Source organism: Amaranthus tricolor, chromosome 4, assembly GCF_026212465.1.
Source record: "Amaranthus tricolor cultivar Red isolate AtriRed21 chromosome 4, ASM2621246v1, whole genome shotgun sequence".
NCBI classification, from domain to species: Eukaryota; Viridiplantae; Streptophyta; class Magnoliopsida; order Caryophyllales; family Amaranthaceae; genus Amaranthus; species Amaranthus tricolor.
In genome coordinates this window covers 3,735,226-3,751,737 of record NC_080050.1, presented here as the reverse complement: position 1 = coordinate 3,751,737, position 16,512 = coordinate 3,735,226, and the positions used below count along the sequence as shown (strand labels likewise).

The window sequence follows — 16,512 nt, the reverse complement described above, 5'->3', positions numbered from 1 at the left end:
ATGTTTTGCATCATACATAGAGAAATATATATAAAATAAGATCAGTTACCAACTATAAAAAAACCAGAAAAAGTACTTTCATTTACCTTCTTACTAAGATAATATTCAATTTTCCAGATAAATATTACATATTTTACCAATTAGGTAATTACCATTTACCACTAGCAATTAGCATATTTATTTATAGAAAATTAGTTAGTACATAATAATGAGAAATATAGCCGTGGAAGCGGGTCCTACAAATTCCCCATTTCTAGCTGGCAATCCATTTCTGACAGTCTGTTTCTCTCTCTCTCTCCCCCCCTTTTCTCTAACGTTCACCACCTTTTCTCTCCCCTCCTTACTATTAAACCCATCTCTTCTTCCTCTTCGATTCCCACTAAAATTCCTCACCAAAACCATCTTTTTTTTCTTTCAATTCTCTCATACCCAAAAACCCAGAAACAAAAAAAAAAAGCTTGTGAAGATCTAATAATATTCATCCATGGCGGAAGAAACCCATAAGCCAGAAACAGCTGTAGTTGAAGAAGTTGTTGTACAAGAAGCTGAGAAACAGGAAGTTTCACAGCCTGAAGCTGAAAAACCTGTAGTTGAATCTGTTGATCCTGAAAAAACTGTTGAATCTGCTGAGAAATTAGCTGATTCTACTGAGGTTTCATCTGAGGAACAGAAGATTGCTCAACAGGTCTCGTTTAAGGAAGAGACTAATGTTGTTAGTGAACTTCCTGAGTCTCAGCGGAAAGCTTTAGAAGATTTGAAGAAACTTATTCTAGAAGCTCTTCAGAATCATGACTTCTCTTCTCCTACATCGAAGACTGAAGAAAAGAAGGAAGAGAAGAAAGAAGAAGAACAAGCCCCTGTTGAAGAGCCCGCTGTGAAGCCCGAAACCAAATCCGAGCCTGAACCCAAACCCGAGGAGCCGTCAAAAACAGATGAAGCTGCTAAAACAGAGGAAGCTCCGAAAACAGAGGAAGTTTCTAAAACAGAGGAAACACCTAAAACAGAGGAACCTCCTAAAACAGAGGAACCCCCGAAAACAGAGGAACCCAAGAAGGAAGAAGAGGTGGTTGTAACAGAGGAGAAGAAAGAAGAGGAAGAAAAAACAGTGGAAGACATAAAAGAAACCATTGTTGTGGAAGTAACAGCAACCCCAGAAACAGAGGAAGCTCCAACAATGGAGGAACCACCAAAAGAGGAGGAGAATCCAACACCAGAACCAGCAAAAGAGCCGGAAGAAGTTTCTATATGGGGAATTCCTTTACTTGCTGATGAAAGAACTGATGTGATTCTTCTAAAATTCTTAAGAGCAAGGGATTTCAAAGTAAAGGAAGCTTTTATTATGATCAAGAACACTGTAAGATGGAGGAAGGAATTTGATGTTGATTCATTACTTGATGAAGATCTTGGGAATGATTATGAGAAAGTTGTGTTTACTCATGGAATTGATAAAGAAGGTCGTCCTGTTTGTTATAATGTGTTTGGTGAGTTTCAGAATAAGGAACTTTATCAAAATACTTTTTCTGATGCTGAGAAAAGGAAGAAGTTTTTAAGATGGTTGATTCAGTTTCTTGAGAAGACTATTAGAACACTTGATTTTAGTCCTAAAGGGATTAATTCTTTTGTTCTTGTTAATGATTTGAAGAATTCTCCTGGGTATGGGAAGAGGGATCTTTATAAGGTTATTGATAAGTTTCTTCAGATTCTTCAGGATAATTACCCTGAATTTGCTGCTAAACAGGTATGTTTTCCTTTGAATTTTGTGTTTTTTCATTTATTTTGATTCGGGTTTTGTTAAATATTGAAACTTTTTGATTGATTTGTCTTTTTACCATGAATTGTGACATGGGTTTTGGTTCAAATTGAAACTTTGTGATTAATTTGTGTTCTAGCATGAATTATGATGTGGGTTTTGATTGAAACTTTATTGTTAATTCATGTTTTAAGCATGAATTATGATGGGGTTTGTTGAAAATTGAAACTTTTTGATTAATTTGTGATTTTAGCATGAATTATAATGTGGGTTTTGTTTAAGATTGAATTATGATGTGGGTTTTGTTTAAGATTGAATTATGATGTGGGTTTTGCTCAAGATTGCAACTTTATCATTTTTTTCATTGATATATGTGATTTTTATGATTTTTTTGATGTGAGTTTTGCTAAGTTTGAAATTTTTTTGAGAATTTCAATCAATATACTTTACCATTAATAGCACGTAAGAAGTATGATCATTTAGCATTGATTTATATGGAATTTGCCCAAGATGGAATTTTTTTCACAATCTAAATCTAATATGTTTGTATATTCTTTTTGGGAAATTATAGTTGTGTATCAATGTTTCATGGTGGTATTTGGCCTACAACTGGATCTACTTAACTGTGTTCACCCCAAGAAGCAAGAGCAAGTTTGTGTTTGCAAGCCCATCTAAAACTGCTGAAACCCTTTTCAGGTCAGTAAATTTGTCTCTTTCTGACACTTTTTTTTTCCCTCTTTATCCCAATTATTAATGATTGAAAATTAAAATAAAAAAACAGGTACATAGCACCTGAGCAAGTCCCTGTTCAGTTTGGTGGGCACAGTAAGTCTGGTGAACATGAGTTTTCTACTGCTGATCCTGTTACTGAAGTTACCATCAAGCCTGGCAGTAAACATCCCATTGAATTCTCCTTTTCTGAGGTACTCTTGTCCTTGAATATCCGTCAGTGGCGGATTCAAATTTCACAAATATTTTTAAGACTCGATACGCTTTTAAAAGAATATTGGCTATTTCTACATTAAAAACAAATACAATCATGCTAAGCCTTAATTGATAATTCTGAGGGCGACTTTTAGTGAACGTTCACATAAATTTTCTTCATCTATCGTTTCCATTTCTGCTTAACTTGTGCTGATGGTTGAAATTAATAAGTTACATACCTCTCTATAATCTAACACGCACCCTCATGCCCTCCTCATACTTGAGGTTGATTATTCCGCTTTAAACGAAGGATGGTTAAGATTTAAATTCGTGACCTTTCATCACGCTGACTACTAATAAACTTCTGATACTGTATCAAAGAAACAATTCAATCAAAAACTTAAGCTGATGGATGAAGCCCCAGAATAGCTTACAAATACGCAAACAACAACAAATAGAATCATGCTAAAGCCTTAATTCTATCAAATCAGGTCGACTTTAGCGAACGTTCACATAAATTCTCTCCGTCTATCTATCTATCTATCGTTTCCATTTCCGGCTTAACCAATTGATTCAATGTTGTGCAATGTAGGAATCCGAGTTTCTATGGGAGCTAAGAGTAATGGGATGGGATGTAAGCTATGGAGCCGAGTTTTCGCCTTCGAAAGAAGGAGGATACACCCTAAACATTGCCAAGCCAAAGAAGATTGTACCAAGTGACGAGCCAATAATATGCGACACATTCAAAGTCAGTGAGCCTGGAAAAATTGTGATCACCATTGACAACCAAACTTCTAAGAAGAAGAAGCTTCTTTACAGGTCAAAGGTCAAGGCTTCTCAGTGATTATTTTCATAATTACTTGAGAAATTTCAATTTATTCAAAAATTATAGTGACTTTTTAATAAGAACTTTTGTTAATTACTTTTTTGGAATTACATTTTCTTTGATAAGGAGTTTTGGGAATTTATTATTTATTAAATTTGTTTTTTTTTCTTGGAAATATTTTTTTTATTGGGGTGTTGCTTAAGTTTGGAGGATATATACAGAAGGAAGACAGGGGTGCAAAAATTGTGTGTATTGAAACTCTTTTTGTCTGTATATTCTATGTAAATTTAATTATGATGGTTGAGTTTGTGTTATCTTTATTATTTGTCAAATTGATTTTTTTAAAGATACTCAATATTGGGAATCTAGGTTTGCTTGGTACTCAATTATTTTTGATTGTAACGGTTTAATGCTGAGATCTCTTATTATCTTAATGGCCCGACTCATTAATTAAATTTATTAATACACGAAATAAAAAATAAAATAAAATATGATGGTTTAAATTCCTAAAACTTAACATATTGTTTTGTAAACTACATTATTTGTTAAAGTTTAATTTAATTTAATTTAAGTTTTTTTAAACATAGATAATTTAGTCTGCATATTCGTTCGTCAAAATAATAAGACGGTCTTATACAAGACGCATACAGAAAAACTCTATACTCCTTATGTATGACTGTATCACTCGTTTAGCGGCATTTCTATTTTGAATTGTCTTTCTTATTTTGTACTTCTATTATTTTTATTTTTTGATTTCATTTTTATATTATAATATTTATATATTATCAAATATTTACATTTCCTTTAAAACTATAAGAGTACTTATTTTTTTCTTTGCTACTTCTACTATTTTAAAGGGACAAAATAATATACTTCCTCCGAATTTTAATAGCTGCTAACAGTTCCTGTAGCAACTACTGTTCAACAACTTGATCTTATTTGGTATATATTTCTCCATGTATAATGTAAAATATAGTCAAGTGGGAGCTTGTTTGATTCGTCTTAATGTATATTTTCATAATATTAACCTTTTAAATTTTTTTTATCATATGAAATTAAAAATATAATATGAAAAACAGAAATGTTCCAACTATTAAAAACTAGAGAACTATTTGATTATACATGAAAATACTTTCTTCGTTCTAATTTACTTGCGACATTACTTTTTCACGCAGTCCAATGCACTAATTTAATCCTTAATATCTCTAATTATGTATAATAAAAATTATAAAAATTTGATATTAATAACCTTTGCAATGAAATGAATCAAACAAGATCTCACTAGACTGTATTCTAACTTATAAATTAAAAACTAATCAAAAATTAAAAGAAATGAATAAAAAAATGTCATTTTCGCCAATATTGCAACTAATATATAACGGATGAATTAAATAAATTGAAAAACAAAAAGCTTTTTGTTATCATTTGGCCTACAAAGATGATGAAACTTAACATGTGGCCAACTTGAAGTTTTAGGCAACATGTCTGAATGATTGGATTTGGGATCATGTGTTTGGTGAAAGACTTGCTCCTATTGTTTCTAATTATCTTCTTTTTGACAATTATTCTTTTCAGATTCTAACATTTTTGATCCAAAACATTTTTTAGCTTCTGTGAATTTTTTATTTCTTCAAATTTTTGTAAAAGGGCATTGGAATCAAGGGTTTTAGAAATGTTGGAGGAAGGATAAACAACTCATGATTTTTTGTCTGAAAATAAATTAGAATCTAAGATGTTACTCTTGTGTCACAAGTGACAACTATTTTGGATAGTAGATACAGTAAAAAATTCTAAAAAATAACGGTTATTTACAAATAATTACATAAGGATAAAATAAAAAATATTAAAGTAAACAAATAAGAAAAAGATAAAATAAAAATCTCTAAAACACTCCTATGAAATAGGGACACATAAGCGTGATTTATTACTTTCTTAAATAACCGTTATTTACCCATACATCCTCCTAGTTACAGTGGATTAAAGTGCATGGTGTGATATTTAGAAGTAAGATAATATAAAGACAAAAAAATGAAAATACAAATTAAATGGACATAAAAGTATATTTCTCGATATTTTTGAGAACTTGGGGTTTATTAACAATCGAGTTTTAAGTGTTATTTTATGAAGGATAATTGAAATGGTGTCGGTACTTAAAACCTAGTTTCACTGTTTTATTTTATTGATTATATTTTCTTTTTCATAATTTTCAAGCATAATTTGAGTTTCATTATTTATAATTACGTTGAATAATTCATGTATGAGATTGTCTCACGGTGCTATAAATCCGTAAAGAGCCCAATTAAAAATATGAATATTTTAATATTCAACATCGAAAATAAAGTATACATTAAAAGGTGAACATTTTAAGTACGAAAATAAATGTTTAATTAATTAGTTGGTTATTTACCCCAATTTAGAATTGTTTCGTAAGATAATTGTAACAAATCCTACATAAATATATTTTAACTTTTATGTATCCATGAAAAATCATATTTAAATTTTTTTCTCCATATATGAAATATTTTAAATGTAACCTAATAAATGAAACAGAGGGAATATAGTAATATACTAATACTAATACTTAAAACATAATTAAGTCCAAATTCTAAATGTACATTATCACAAACAATATGTATCATCTACTCGGTGTCTTCTGCTCATGAAAACTATGATCAGGGTTTGGGGAGAAAAGGAAGAAGATAACCCATACATAACGAAGGATGCGGCTAAAGAGTCTCTCGACTCGAAAATGGTCTTTAGAAGCAAAAATTCCTAACACAAAACAGACTAAATAAAGCTAAAACCACAAATCTGCATCTTACAAAACAAGATTGACCCTTAACATAAATTATTGGGATTGAATAAGAATTACTTTATATCAAACTTGAAACTTGCAAAAGATAAGAGCGTGGACTAAAATGTACGATATGCATTTGTGATTTTAAATTTGGGATTGAACATATTGAGAGGAAAATATTATTTTTAATGTTAAATTCACAAACTAGAAAAATAAGTGTTAAGATCTATTTATTTTACATTTTTCTATGAATTTAAGATGAAATATACTAGATTAAAGCTAAAATAAAGTACAAAAATATTTAGGCGTGTTTTTTATTCAACAAGTTTTATTCAAATGAACATCATAAACATATGCTGAACCATCTTTGTAAAACCTTGATATAAAAATAAATAAAAAATAAAAAAACAATGATGTATTGTAGGGACAAATTTTTCAAAGTGATTTCACTAAGGTTTCAATCTGATAGGGATGATAGCTTGTGGAAGCTTATCTTCTTCTTATATATATTAATAAAAATGTTATCCTTCAAAAAATTTTCAACCTTTTCTCCAACCTAAATAGATATACCAAATGACATCGAATGATCAGATTCTCAATAATGCTTTTTTTTTTTTTTTTTTTGGAAAATTTGTCAAAAAATTCCAATTAGTTTATTATTTAAATAATCCCAATTACTAAGGTAACCTTCTCTTTTTTTTAAAAAAAAAAAAGTCGATCATAAAACCTAAATAGTAGCGATTTAGAGGAAAATCAATATCAATACACTTTTTCTCTAACAAATCTCACCGCTATATAGTGGAAGTTAAATCTGTGCATTGGACCGGTCGAACCAAATCGGGCTCATATAATAATATAATTGGACCGTTCGAACCAAATTGGGCTCATATAATAATATAATTGCATGCATAATTTGTTTATTAAAATTTTTTTATTAACATAATATTTAGTCTAATCATTTTCATTTTAAATCATCATCATTTGACGTATAAATAGCTGAATATATAATTTTTCGACATCTCTTCTCTTTTTTTAACAATACTTTACATATATTTTCTCAAAAAAGTTGTTCTTTTAAAATGAAATAGTTATTATATATATGATACTTTTTTTGGAAAAATTTAAAAAGATTCTAGCAACAAATATTATAATAAAAATAATATTAAAATTTTTTTTGTGGTCATAGGAAGATGAGCTAATGTAATGTTTTTTGATACTTATCTAAGAATTAGTAATAAAACTACTAATTAATATTGGCATAATCTTGTCCCCATTAAATTAGTATTACCTTCTCCACTACATAAACATTGATGGAAATTAATGCTTTAATTAGATAGACCTAGCTATTTGTATTAATTGATTCTTGTTTTGTCAATTATTTCATACTCCCCAAACTTTGATGATTTAATATTTATAATAACAATGGGACCTCCTAAACATTAATGTATGCATGATACATGCTTTTCTCTTCATTTTGGCTGCATCAATTCCATTGGTCGGATTTTTTTTCACTTATTTAATGAAATATAGGAGTATTAAGCGCTATATATTCGGTTACTCAATTGGCCTATGGGTCAGTTTTATCGAGTTTGGATTTTATGTGGTTGAGATTAGGATTCGGGTTTTGAGAGACTAGATAGAGGTTATGTTTATCTTTCAAAGATGCGTGAAAGTAAATTAATATCGTTTTAAAATGTGTGTAGAAAGACTAGGTTTTGAGAGCATACCTAGAGGTTGCGTAGGAAGACCAGTTTTTGAGAGCGAAACTAGAGATTGCACCTATTGACGCGCCTGTGAGAAGGGTGGAAAATATCATTATTGATAAAAGGAGAAGTTGCAATTGGCTTAAGAAAACGTGGGAGTAGAAATAAATTAGGAATAACATGAGTTGCATATCTCTGAGGACTTGACTTAGATAAAACTAGTTGGAGACGTCGTATTCGTGTTCTAGACATCAATATTTAATTTTTCTTATTCATCAATTCTTTCCATTTTTTCGTATTTCTGTAGATTATGGTATTAGCCTTATAACTTGTCTTGCTTTGTTACTCGTCTTGCGTTGCTTTCATCTTTAGTTGCAGGTTTTCTTCGACTGAGGGTCTCATATGGTATGTCGGCTTTCACCCCTCTCCAGATCCTAATCATATCTTTTATAAGCGGAATACATTAGATGTGATGATGATAACTATAATTACGTCAATATAGTTTGAGTCCAAATCAGTTATACTCTCGTAGATCATATCGTGCTTTGTTTGACTATGAATCGAGCTATTTTTGATTTGGGGTTAACTTCGAGTATATAATTTTGGGTTTAGGTTGATTTTCATAGACATTGTTTCCATGCCCTTGAAACTATAATATTTGGTACTGAATTCTATTTTATATAATTTTAGTTTATTAAACAAAAGTAATTCTAAAATAAACTTTTTTTATTGATTTGGGGTTAGTTACATAATCTTTATAGAGAAGGAGGAAAAGGAAATTAATTGCGTAGGTGAGAATTGAATCTATATCTACAACTCATAAGTATTCATGAAAAAGTCCTGAATTACTAGAATAACCTAAGATTTTCTAATAGTATAAATTATATATAGGCAGGAACTAATTTTAAAAATTAACGTTTAGTTAAACAAAAAAATTAAAATTTAGTGAAAATAAATGAAGAAAAAAGAGTTTAATTATTGAGTTAATTAATAGTTTGATTGTCGAAACTTGAAATCAATAAATTTGTAAGCAATAAAGAATGAAGAAAAAAATGACCAAAGATTGAGTTAACTAATTAAATTTGTTGCTTTTAACACCTTATATTCAGATCAGGATCAGAAGCATTATGGAGCACGAGTGCTACTAATTACTAATTAGCAGGGTTGATGAGGCTATGATTACAAATTTACCTGATAATTTTTAAATAGATAAATATAAAAGTTAATGAGACATGAAAACGTATTTAGTGGAGTAATAAAAATAGAATGATAACTATTTGTTACCTTAAAAATAGAAATTACCTACTACAAATGGGTTGATAATATTTTCATCTCTTGTACAAGAAAAAAGATGCTAACTTTTTTCAACCCTAACAAGAAAATGGCAGCAAAATAAGGTATGAGGTATCAACTAGAGGAAGAGGGGAAATAATGTGACAAAATGGTAAAAAGATACTTATTAGACATGTTTTAAGGTAGAAAAAAAATAATAGTAAAGTGTGGCAAAATATTTAAAAACTAATTAATAGATTAATGACATACTAAAAATAATAGGTGAAATTTGATATTTATAAGATGAATGTCTAATCAATTAAACATATAATGTAATATTTATTTCAAAATTGAATTTTATTTAGCCTCCATTCCCTCATGCTATAAATAGTTATTCATTTGGAATGTGTAAATAATAAAGACAAAATACATTCTTTCTCCTTTAAAAATTGTCACATTCTTCTTTTTAATTAGCCTTGTTAAATTTTTTTTTTATGATAATATTTTCTTCATTTTTTAATTCTTATCTATATATTTAAACTTTATCTTTACTACTGTGACATGTCTTTAGAGAGAGGGAGAGTGATGTACTCTCTTTGTCCTACTAAATTTGAAGCATTTTTCATTTTGATCCGTTCTATTTAATTTGCATCATTTCAATTTTTGGATAACGTTCCATTACTTTCTTATAATCTCATCTATATATTTTAACTCTCTTTTAATTTTATTTTTTTGCTTTGATTCAATTCTATTAGGACAGATAAATAGTGATTTTTTAGACATCTTTACGTGGTACCCTATTAACTTGATTGAATGATTGTTGATTGGATTGATATAGAATAATCCCAAATTAAAGAGCTTTGGGGGACCAAAATTAGGGGGACTTCTTTTCCACATGTTTAGGCGGATATTAAGTGGGAATATTTACATACCTAGTCATTGTCAAACACACACTACCTTCGCAACTTGATCAAGAATCCAAAGTAGAGTTTTAGTTTTCAGATTAATCCTAATTACTTTTTAGATTTACCTTATGCCCAAAAATTCACCTTTTTAAATTAAGATATTTATACTTCTGAGTCGTCATTCCCATCTGACTATTATAAAAATATAATCTGTCATTTTCTATCTCTTTTCAAATTTTAATTATAACCTTTATAATTAAGCGGAATACAATGAATTAGACGGTCAAGGTCATGTGTTGTGATGTGCCAAGGACCAAGGTGCCTCACATTATTTTTAAATATTATTATTTTCTCTAAGATTGAATATTAAATGAATGTCCAATATATTGCATCAGAAACTAGGGTGTGTGGCCCGCCCATGCGCACAGATTGGCTTGGCCATGCCCATGTCTAATGAGAGTATTTGGTTATTGGTATTATTAATAATAATAATAATAATAATAATAATATAACGTAAATTTAAAATTTATTAATAAGGTTTATGATTTTTCTTGTCGTACTCTAATTATTTTCTCTTTATTATTAATTATATAATTGGTCGCGTAATTATTATACGGTATTAGAAATCCGGCTTAATTGAATATGTTTAATTAATTTTATACAAATAGACAAAAATTGCATAACAAATTTTTTTAAATATTAAAAAATATTTTGGACATTGATATAGATCTTAAATTCATTAATTAGATCCCAAGGGTCTGATCTAAATGTTCCAGATTTTATGGATCTAAATTCGAATTTGGATCTGATAAAAAATTATAGTTCAAAATTGATTTTAGAGAACTCGATCCAGATTCGACTAATGTCCATACCCAAAGATAGAAGTTTCAAGTAGAAATAAATTTAAAGCAAGTCGACAAGGCATGAGTGATGAGTCTATGATGGGTTTAGATCTAAAAACATTAGAACTAAATCCTGGCCTAATCATGTAATTCGATTCAGATCATCAAGTTTAGTTAAGATAAAAATTGTTAAATTAAATTCAGGTCTAGAGCAAGTCTAATTAATTAAATTTAAATTTATAACATTTTATGTTCACTATCTTCACAAATTGTTGCATTAAACGTTCACTTTATAATATGCATCTTATACATATATTAAATAGGCTAACTAACTGATGCGAAGTATGAATATAAACTCCTTATTGTGAAATAATCTCACCAAAAACGATTTTTCACACTGTTTTTAAAATTAACACATGCACAAGAATGTTTCTTATTTTATTTCTAATTTATAATTAATTTTCATTTAATTCAATGGAACAAAATCTTGGCAATAAAATGACGCTGAGAACATGTTGAGTGCAACACTCCATATTGTCCTAAATCCTAATACTCACCTTATAATCAAATGTGTCATTTATTTTTCGACAGTATTTACTAATTATTTTTATTTTGTATTTATTTACATGTTAAAATATAGTTAACTGAAATCTTATTTGGTTCGTCTCAATATAAATTTTATTAATATTAACTTTTTTAAATTTTAACCGAGCACAAGATATTTAGGATTGAAATAATGCATCATTAAGTGTGCAAAATTAGTTGGAACATTTGAGTAGAGTATTATTTACCAAGCACAATTTATATACTCACCATGAGAAGGGCTTTAGAGTTAGTTGATTTCTCTAATTGATTGCTTTAAAATAGTAATTTGTAAATAATAATTTTTATCACATTAGATATACATGCGTCAACTCAATAGAAATGATTTCATCATTGGACTGTTTCATTTAAAAATTTGTATTTTTTTATATTTGTGATGTTTGCCGATTCCCAAAATATGAAGGGACCCAATAATAAATACTCAAATGTTTATAGGCCCATTAATTAATTATGTTTAAGGCCCAAAACTGGGTAGGAGTTGGTTTAGAATTATGTAGTTTGCATTTTAATGGATATTTTGGGGTCCAAACTGTCCCTTTCTCTTGACTTCTGACTATCTGAATTGAAGCCCAACTAGTTCAATTAGTACATACGTAGATCTTTAACCACGCTTGCTTATTGACTTATGTATATATTGCACATTTGTATCATATTTAAAATTTGTATATATATATATATATATATATATATATATATATATATATATATATATATATATATATATATATATATATATATATATATATATATATATATATATATATATATATATATATATATATATATATATATATATATTTATATATATACTTAGTTTTTTAATAGTCTCCATGCTTTGACTTATGATTGCTCGGAATTTTGACGATGAATCATTCCCGCCTGGTTTAAACATTTGTATCATATGAGTTGTAAAAGCTTAGTATATGCCTTTATTGAAAATATATCAAACAAAAACGACTCACAAAATTAGGGCAAATGATGCCGAAAATTCCACATAATTTCATTAATATCGATTACAAATACATAGTTCATTCATGACCTACAATAATCACAACCTAAGATTGCTTCTTAAATTTTTTCAAAATCCTCTCGGTTTCTTCACTTTTACGCGCCTTATCAATTGTTTCCCTTCTCAAGTTATCTATCTCGTTTCTAAGCTCCTCATTCTCTTTATCGAGTTTAATAATGATGTGTTTTTGCCATTCGGTGCCCTCTAGATCAACCCACCTTAAGTAAGTGCATCCCAACCATCATCTTGAAAAAGTGGACAGGCAACATATTGATGACCAGGATCAAAATCGTTACAATCACGACCGTATGCGACTTCATGGCCACAATGACATAGCTCTTCCATTGATTGAGGCTTTGAGATATACTAATGAAATAACATAATAATTTTAGTTAGAATCATTAAGTAAATTCAATAATAAAATTTAAAAATTAAATATAAATTGAATAATAGCATCAAACAATCAACTTGAGCGATAAAGTCTCTTACCTTTGGATGCTACTTTGATTGAATTTGCATGGAATGAAATAAGTTACAAGGTTCTAGTATATATAGAGGCTTTATTAACGGCTAGTTTGACCACAAGCCACACAAAAAAGTCAAAAAAAAGTCAAGGAGGTTGTTCGCAGTTAATTATTAACTGTGAACAAAGTGAAACTGGTCAAAATAAGTCAAGGAAGCTATTTGCAGTTAGTAACTGCGAACAAGGATTTAACCCTGTTTGACCAGGAATTCCTTTGTTACAGCTTTCTTAACTTTTTTTTACCTGTGCTCTTTGTTCGAAATTAGTAAGTGCGAACTAATCCAAACCTAGCTTTGAAGAGCTAGACGCTAACTTTTGGAAATAAGTTTCCCAGGATCTTATTGTATGCTTTTTTTTGTTGATTTTGCTTATCTATTTCAAATTTTCGAAATCTCGGATTCTTAAATTGCTTTCACTTTACGTACCCGGATGAAATTGCTCCTTTTTAATGGTATAAATTTAATTTATAGATAGAGAATAATACAAAATATAAGTAGACAGAAACAATGAGTAATTGAAATAAAAAAGAAAAATAAGTTTCTGAATAAGATTAAAAGACAAAAAGTGTGAGTGTGTGATTATTATAAAAAAATGCTACAAAGTAAATGGGACATACAGTAAATAATAAAAAGTATTGCATACACTGAGCACCCACATATCAATTGGACTCTCCTCTCTATTTATTTACAATGCCTGGTGGTAGTAAGTCTCCACCACCTTGACGGAAGGGTTGCCTAACCCACTCTTCATATGCAATAAATCATAAAACTACATAATCAACGGTAATCTTTGAGCTTCAGTAGCTCTACTTGATACTCTATCAAGCAAAAACACAACAAGCCTACCTCTAGTTATAATCAAAGCAAGCCCATGCATGAGATTGCCAAATGTTCGGGAGTTCTTCTATTCAATCCTTTTCCTTTCTTCTTCTTGCTGGATATCTCGTTCGTTGACCTAAAGTAATAAGAAAATGACTTGTAACTGTAAAGCTATAGGATATCATACCCTGGAGATTACGAAATAAAAAAAAAGTTAAAGTGATGCCTAGAAGAGCAAAGCTCATTTTCCTTTCAAGGTAAAGCGGCGCGTTGTCTATTGAGGGCATTCCTAAGTTCATTTTGGTTCAAAAATAGAGGAGATTCAAATTTGTGCTTAAGCTGCCAGGTCAGCATTGAGCGATGGGACCAAGGAGATGAAAATTGGAGCGTCTAGAAATTCTTTGGCCCTGAATCAAGGTAGTCAGGAGGAGCAGGTTGTTCTAGCCCGATACCATCTGGTGTTTTTTTAGCTATGCATTTTACACCTCTTGTGGATCTAGCTTTCAACAGCGTAGAACATATTATGAGAGATGTTGAAGGGGACTGGTTGCTCAGCAGCCCTTCTTCCAACAAAGGATATTCTGCCACGGGTTATGGAATAACTCCTTCCTCCCCTCCTCTTCTTATCCGATTGAGCAAAATCATCGACTTGCTCATGCTACTGGTGATTTCCCATGGGGATTGAGAAAATATCCTCTGAAAATTAATAGGGGATAATAAATTTTCCTATAGGTAGTGAGAACAAACCTCTATCACATCACATAAATAAAAGATAAAGTATTTAACCATTAAATTAACTCATGATTCTCTTATGTTTAATTTATTAGTGACGTAATAAATTAAATTAAATAAATAAACCCATTACTTAAAACTTAAAATCTTATACCAAACACCTTATTAATATTTCATTTTTGATGCGTTGATAATGCAGAGAAAATCATGTGCATATTTTAGTTAATTTTTGTCTAAAATTTGTTTCAAGGGTGGCGTAGAAAATTTACCAATAATTTTTTAGTTCCAATTCATTTACATTTTTTTTTTTGAAATTTAAAAGCATGAAAATAAGTACTTAAATTTGCTAACATTTTTATAATATGCCTTAGAGGGAGATGACTGTCATGCAACATTAGAAGTGGATGTAACACCAAAGGGGGATATTTGAAGGCGTGATTCTACGAGTACTCTACGCCCCTATTCTCGTTTGCACGATAGTCCAAACAAGACTAAGATGTCTTGGACATTTAGAGTATATAAACATCTAGATTATATATACTAAATACTAAGTATAGTAGTGGGACAATATGCAATATATAGCAAATATAAAATATGCCTAATAAATAAAAACGCAAATTGGAAAACAGTAGGAAATCACGACTCGTTGCCCATAAGCGACGACTCTTTACTTTTATACGCCAATACATCAAATAAGTTTGTGTTACTAATTATGTCTATACAGATATATTACAAAATCATAGACGACAACCACACATTGCACATATAAGGTGTATTACATGCTTTGATATAGTTAAATATAAGGTGTATTACATTGCAAAAACAGTTAAATATAAGCAAATAATACTAATATTCAAATTATTAAAAGGAAAATAAAATTTAACAAAAATTAGTCCTCACAAAATGTGTGCAGTGTGCTAGGTTGAGACGCATAATTGTAACTGCATTTTGATCATATGTTCAAAATAATACTCCCTCCGAACCATTATAATAGTCCCATTTGCTTGAGCACAGTTATTAAGAATGGTGTAGGGTCCATTAAAAAAGGTAAATAGTGATGGGTAAGTAGTGAAGGGTAAGTAGTGATGGGTGGTTGGGTAAGTAAGGTATATAGGGGTATATTCGTAATTACTTGTGTAAACTAAGGATATTTAGATAAAAAAAGATTGACAAAAATACAAATGGGACAAATAAAAAGACTTTGTCAAATAAGGAAATGAGACTATTATAATGGTTCGGAGGGAGTATAATGTTTTGGTGGCTCATAAATCATTTTGTATATAAAAAGGATTCCCTAACACTATCATTCATGTCTAATTGTCTATAATGTCAAAGGTAACATATTTTCTTGGGATTTTTTCAAATGACATATAAATGGATAGTGCAACTACACCTAATTTTAGGTGAAATCACCTTGAATGAAGGATGAACCCCTCCAAAAAATCCCAATAATACTAAAACATTCAAAAATTACATCAATTACAAGATCACTCCCCCTATTATGTGCATTTAGATTCAACTATTAAAAGTCTTTTTATCTGTCCCATTGAAATTGTAACATTACATAAATCTATACGAACTTTTAAAATGTTGCAATTCTAATGGGGCGGAGAAAATACTATTTTTAATCACTTTTAAGTTTGATGCACACTAAAATAGTATGGACAAATCCATACAAGACTTTCTCACCATATAATGACATAAACTCGATTGTCACAATACTAATTCATAAGCTAAAGACATGAACATGAGCAAGGCCTAGAGTGAAAAACCGAGTCACTAACCAGTGTAACATAATTCGACAGCTA

At 29.8% G+C, this 16,512-nt stretch overlaps 1 protein-coding gene across 1 annotated transcript; it reads left to right on the top strand.

Moving 5' to 3' along the window:
- Positions 1-272: 272 nt before the first annotated feature.
- LOC130810480 (patellin-3-like) lies at positions 273-3,794 on the top strand. Its single transcript, XM_057676558.1, has 4 exons — positions 273-1,738; positions 2,322-2,446; positions 2,532-2,673; positions 3,267-3,794. Exons 1-4 carry the CDS (start codon positions 485-487, stop codon positions 3,516-3,518), a joined length of 1,773 nt encoding a protein of 590 aa, XP_057532541.1. The 5' UTR covers positions 273-484; the 3' UTR covers positions 3,519-3,794.
- Positions 3,795-16,512: the final 12,718 nt, after the last annotated feature.

Bases quoted from the DNA above. Each gene is read 5' to 3' on its own strand.
- LOC130810480 (XM_057676558.1), top strand. From the start codon at position 485: ATGGCGGAAGAAACCCATAAGCCAGAAACAGCTGTAGTTGAAGAAGTT. The intron at 2,447-2,531 runs GTCAGTAAATTT...ATAAAAAAACAG, and splicing joins ACTGCTGAAACCCTTTTCAG to GTACATAGCACCTGAGCAAG. The intron at 2,674-3,266 runs GTACTCTTGTCC...TGTGCAATGTAG, and splicing joins TTGAATTCTCCTTTTCTGAG to GAATCCGAGTTTCTATGGGA.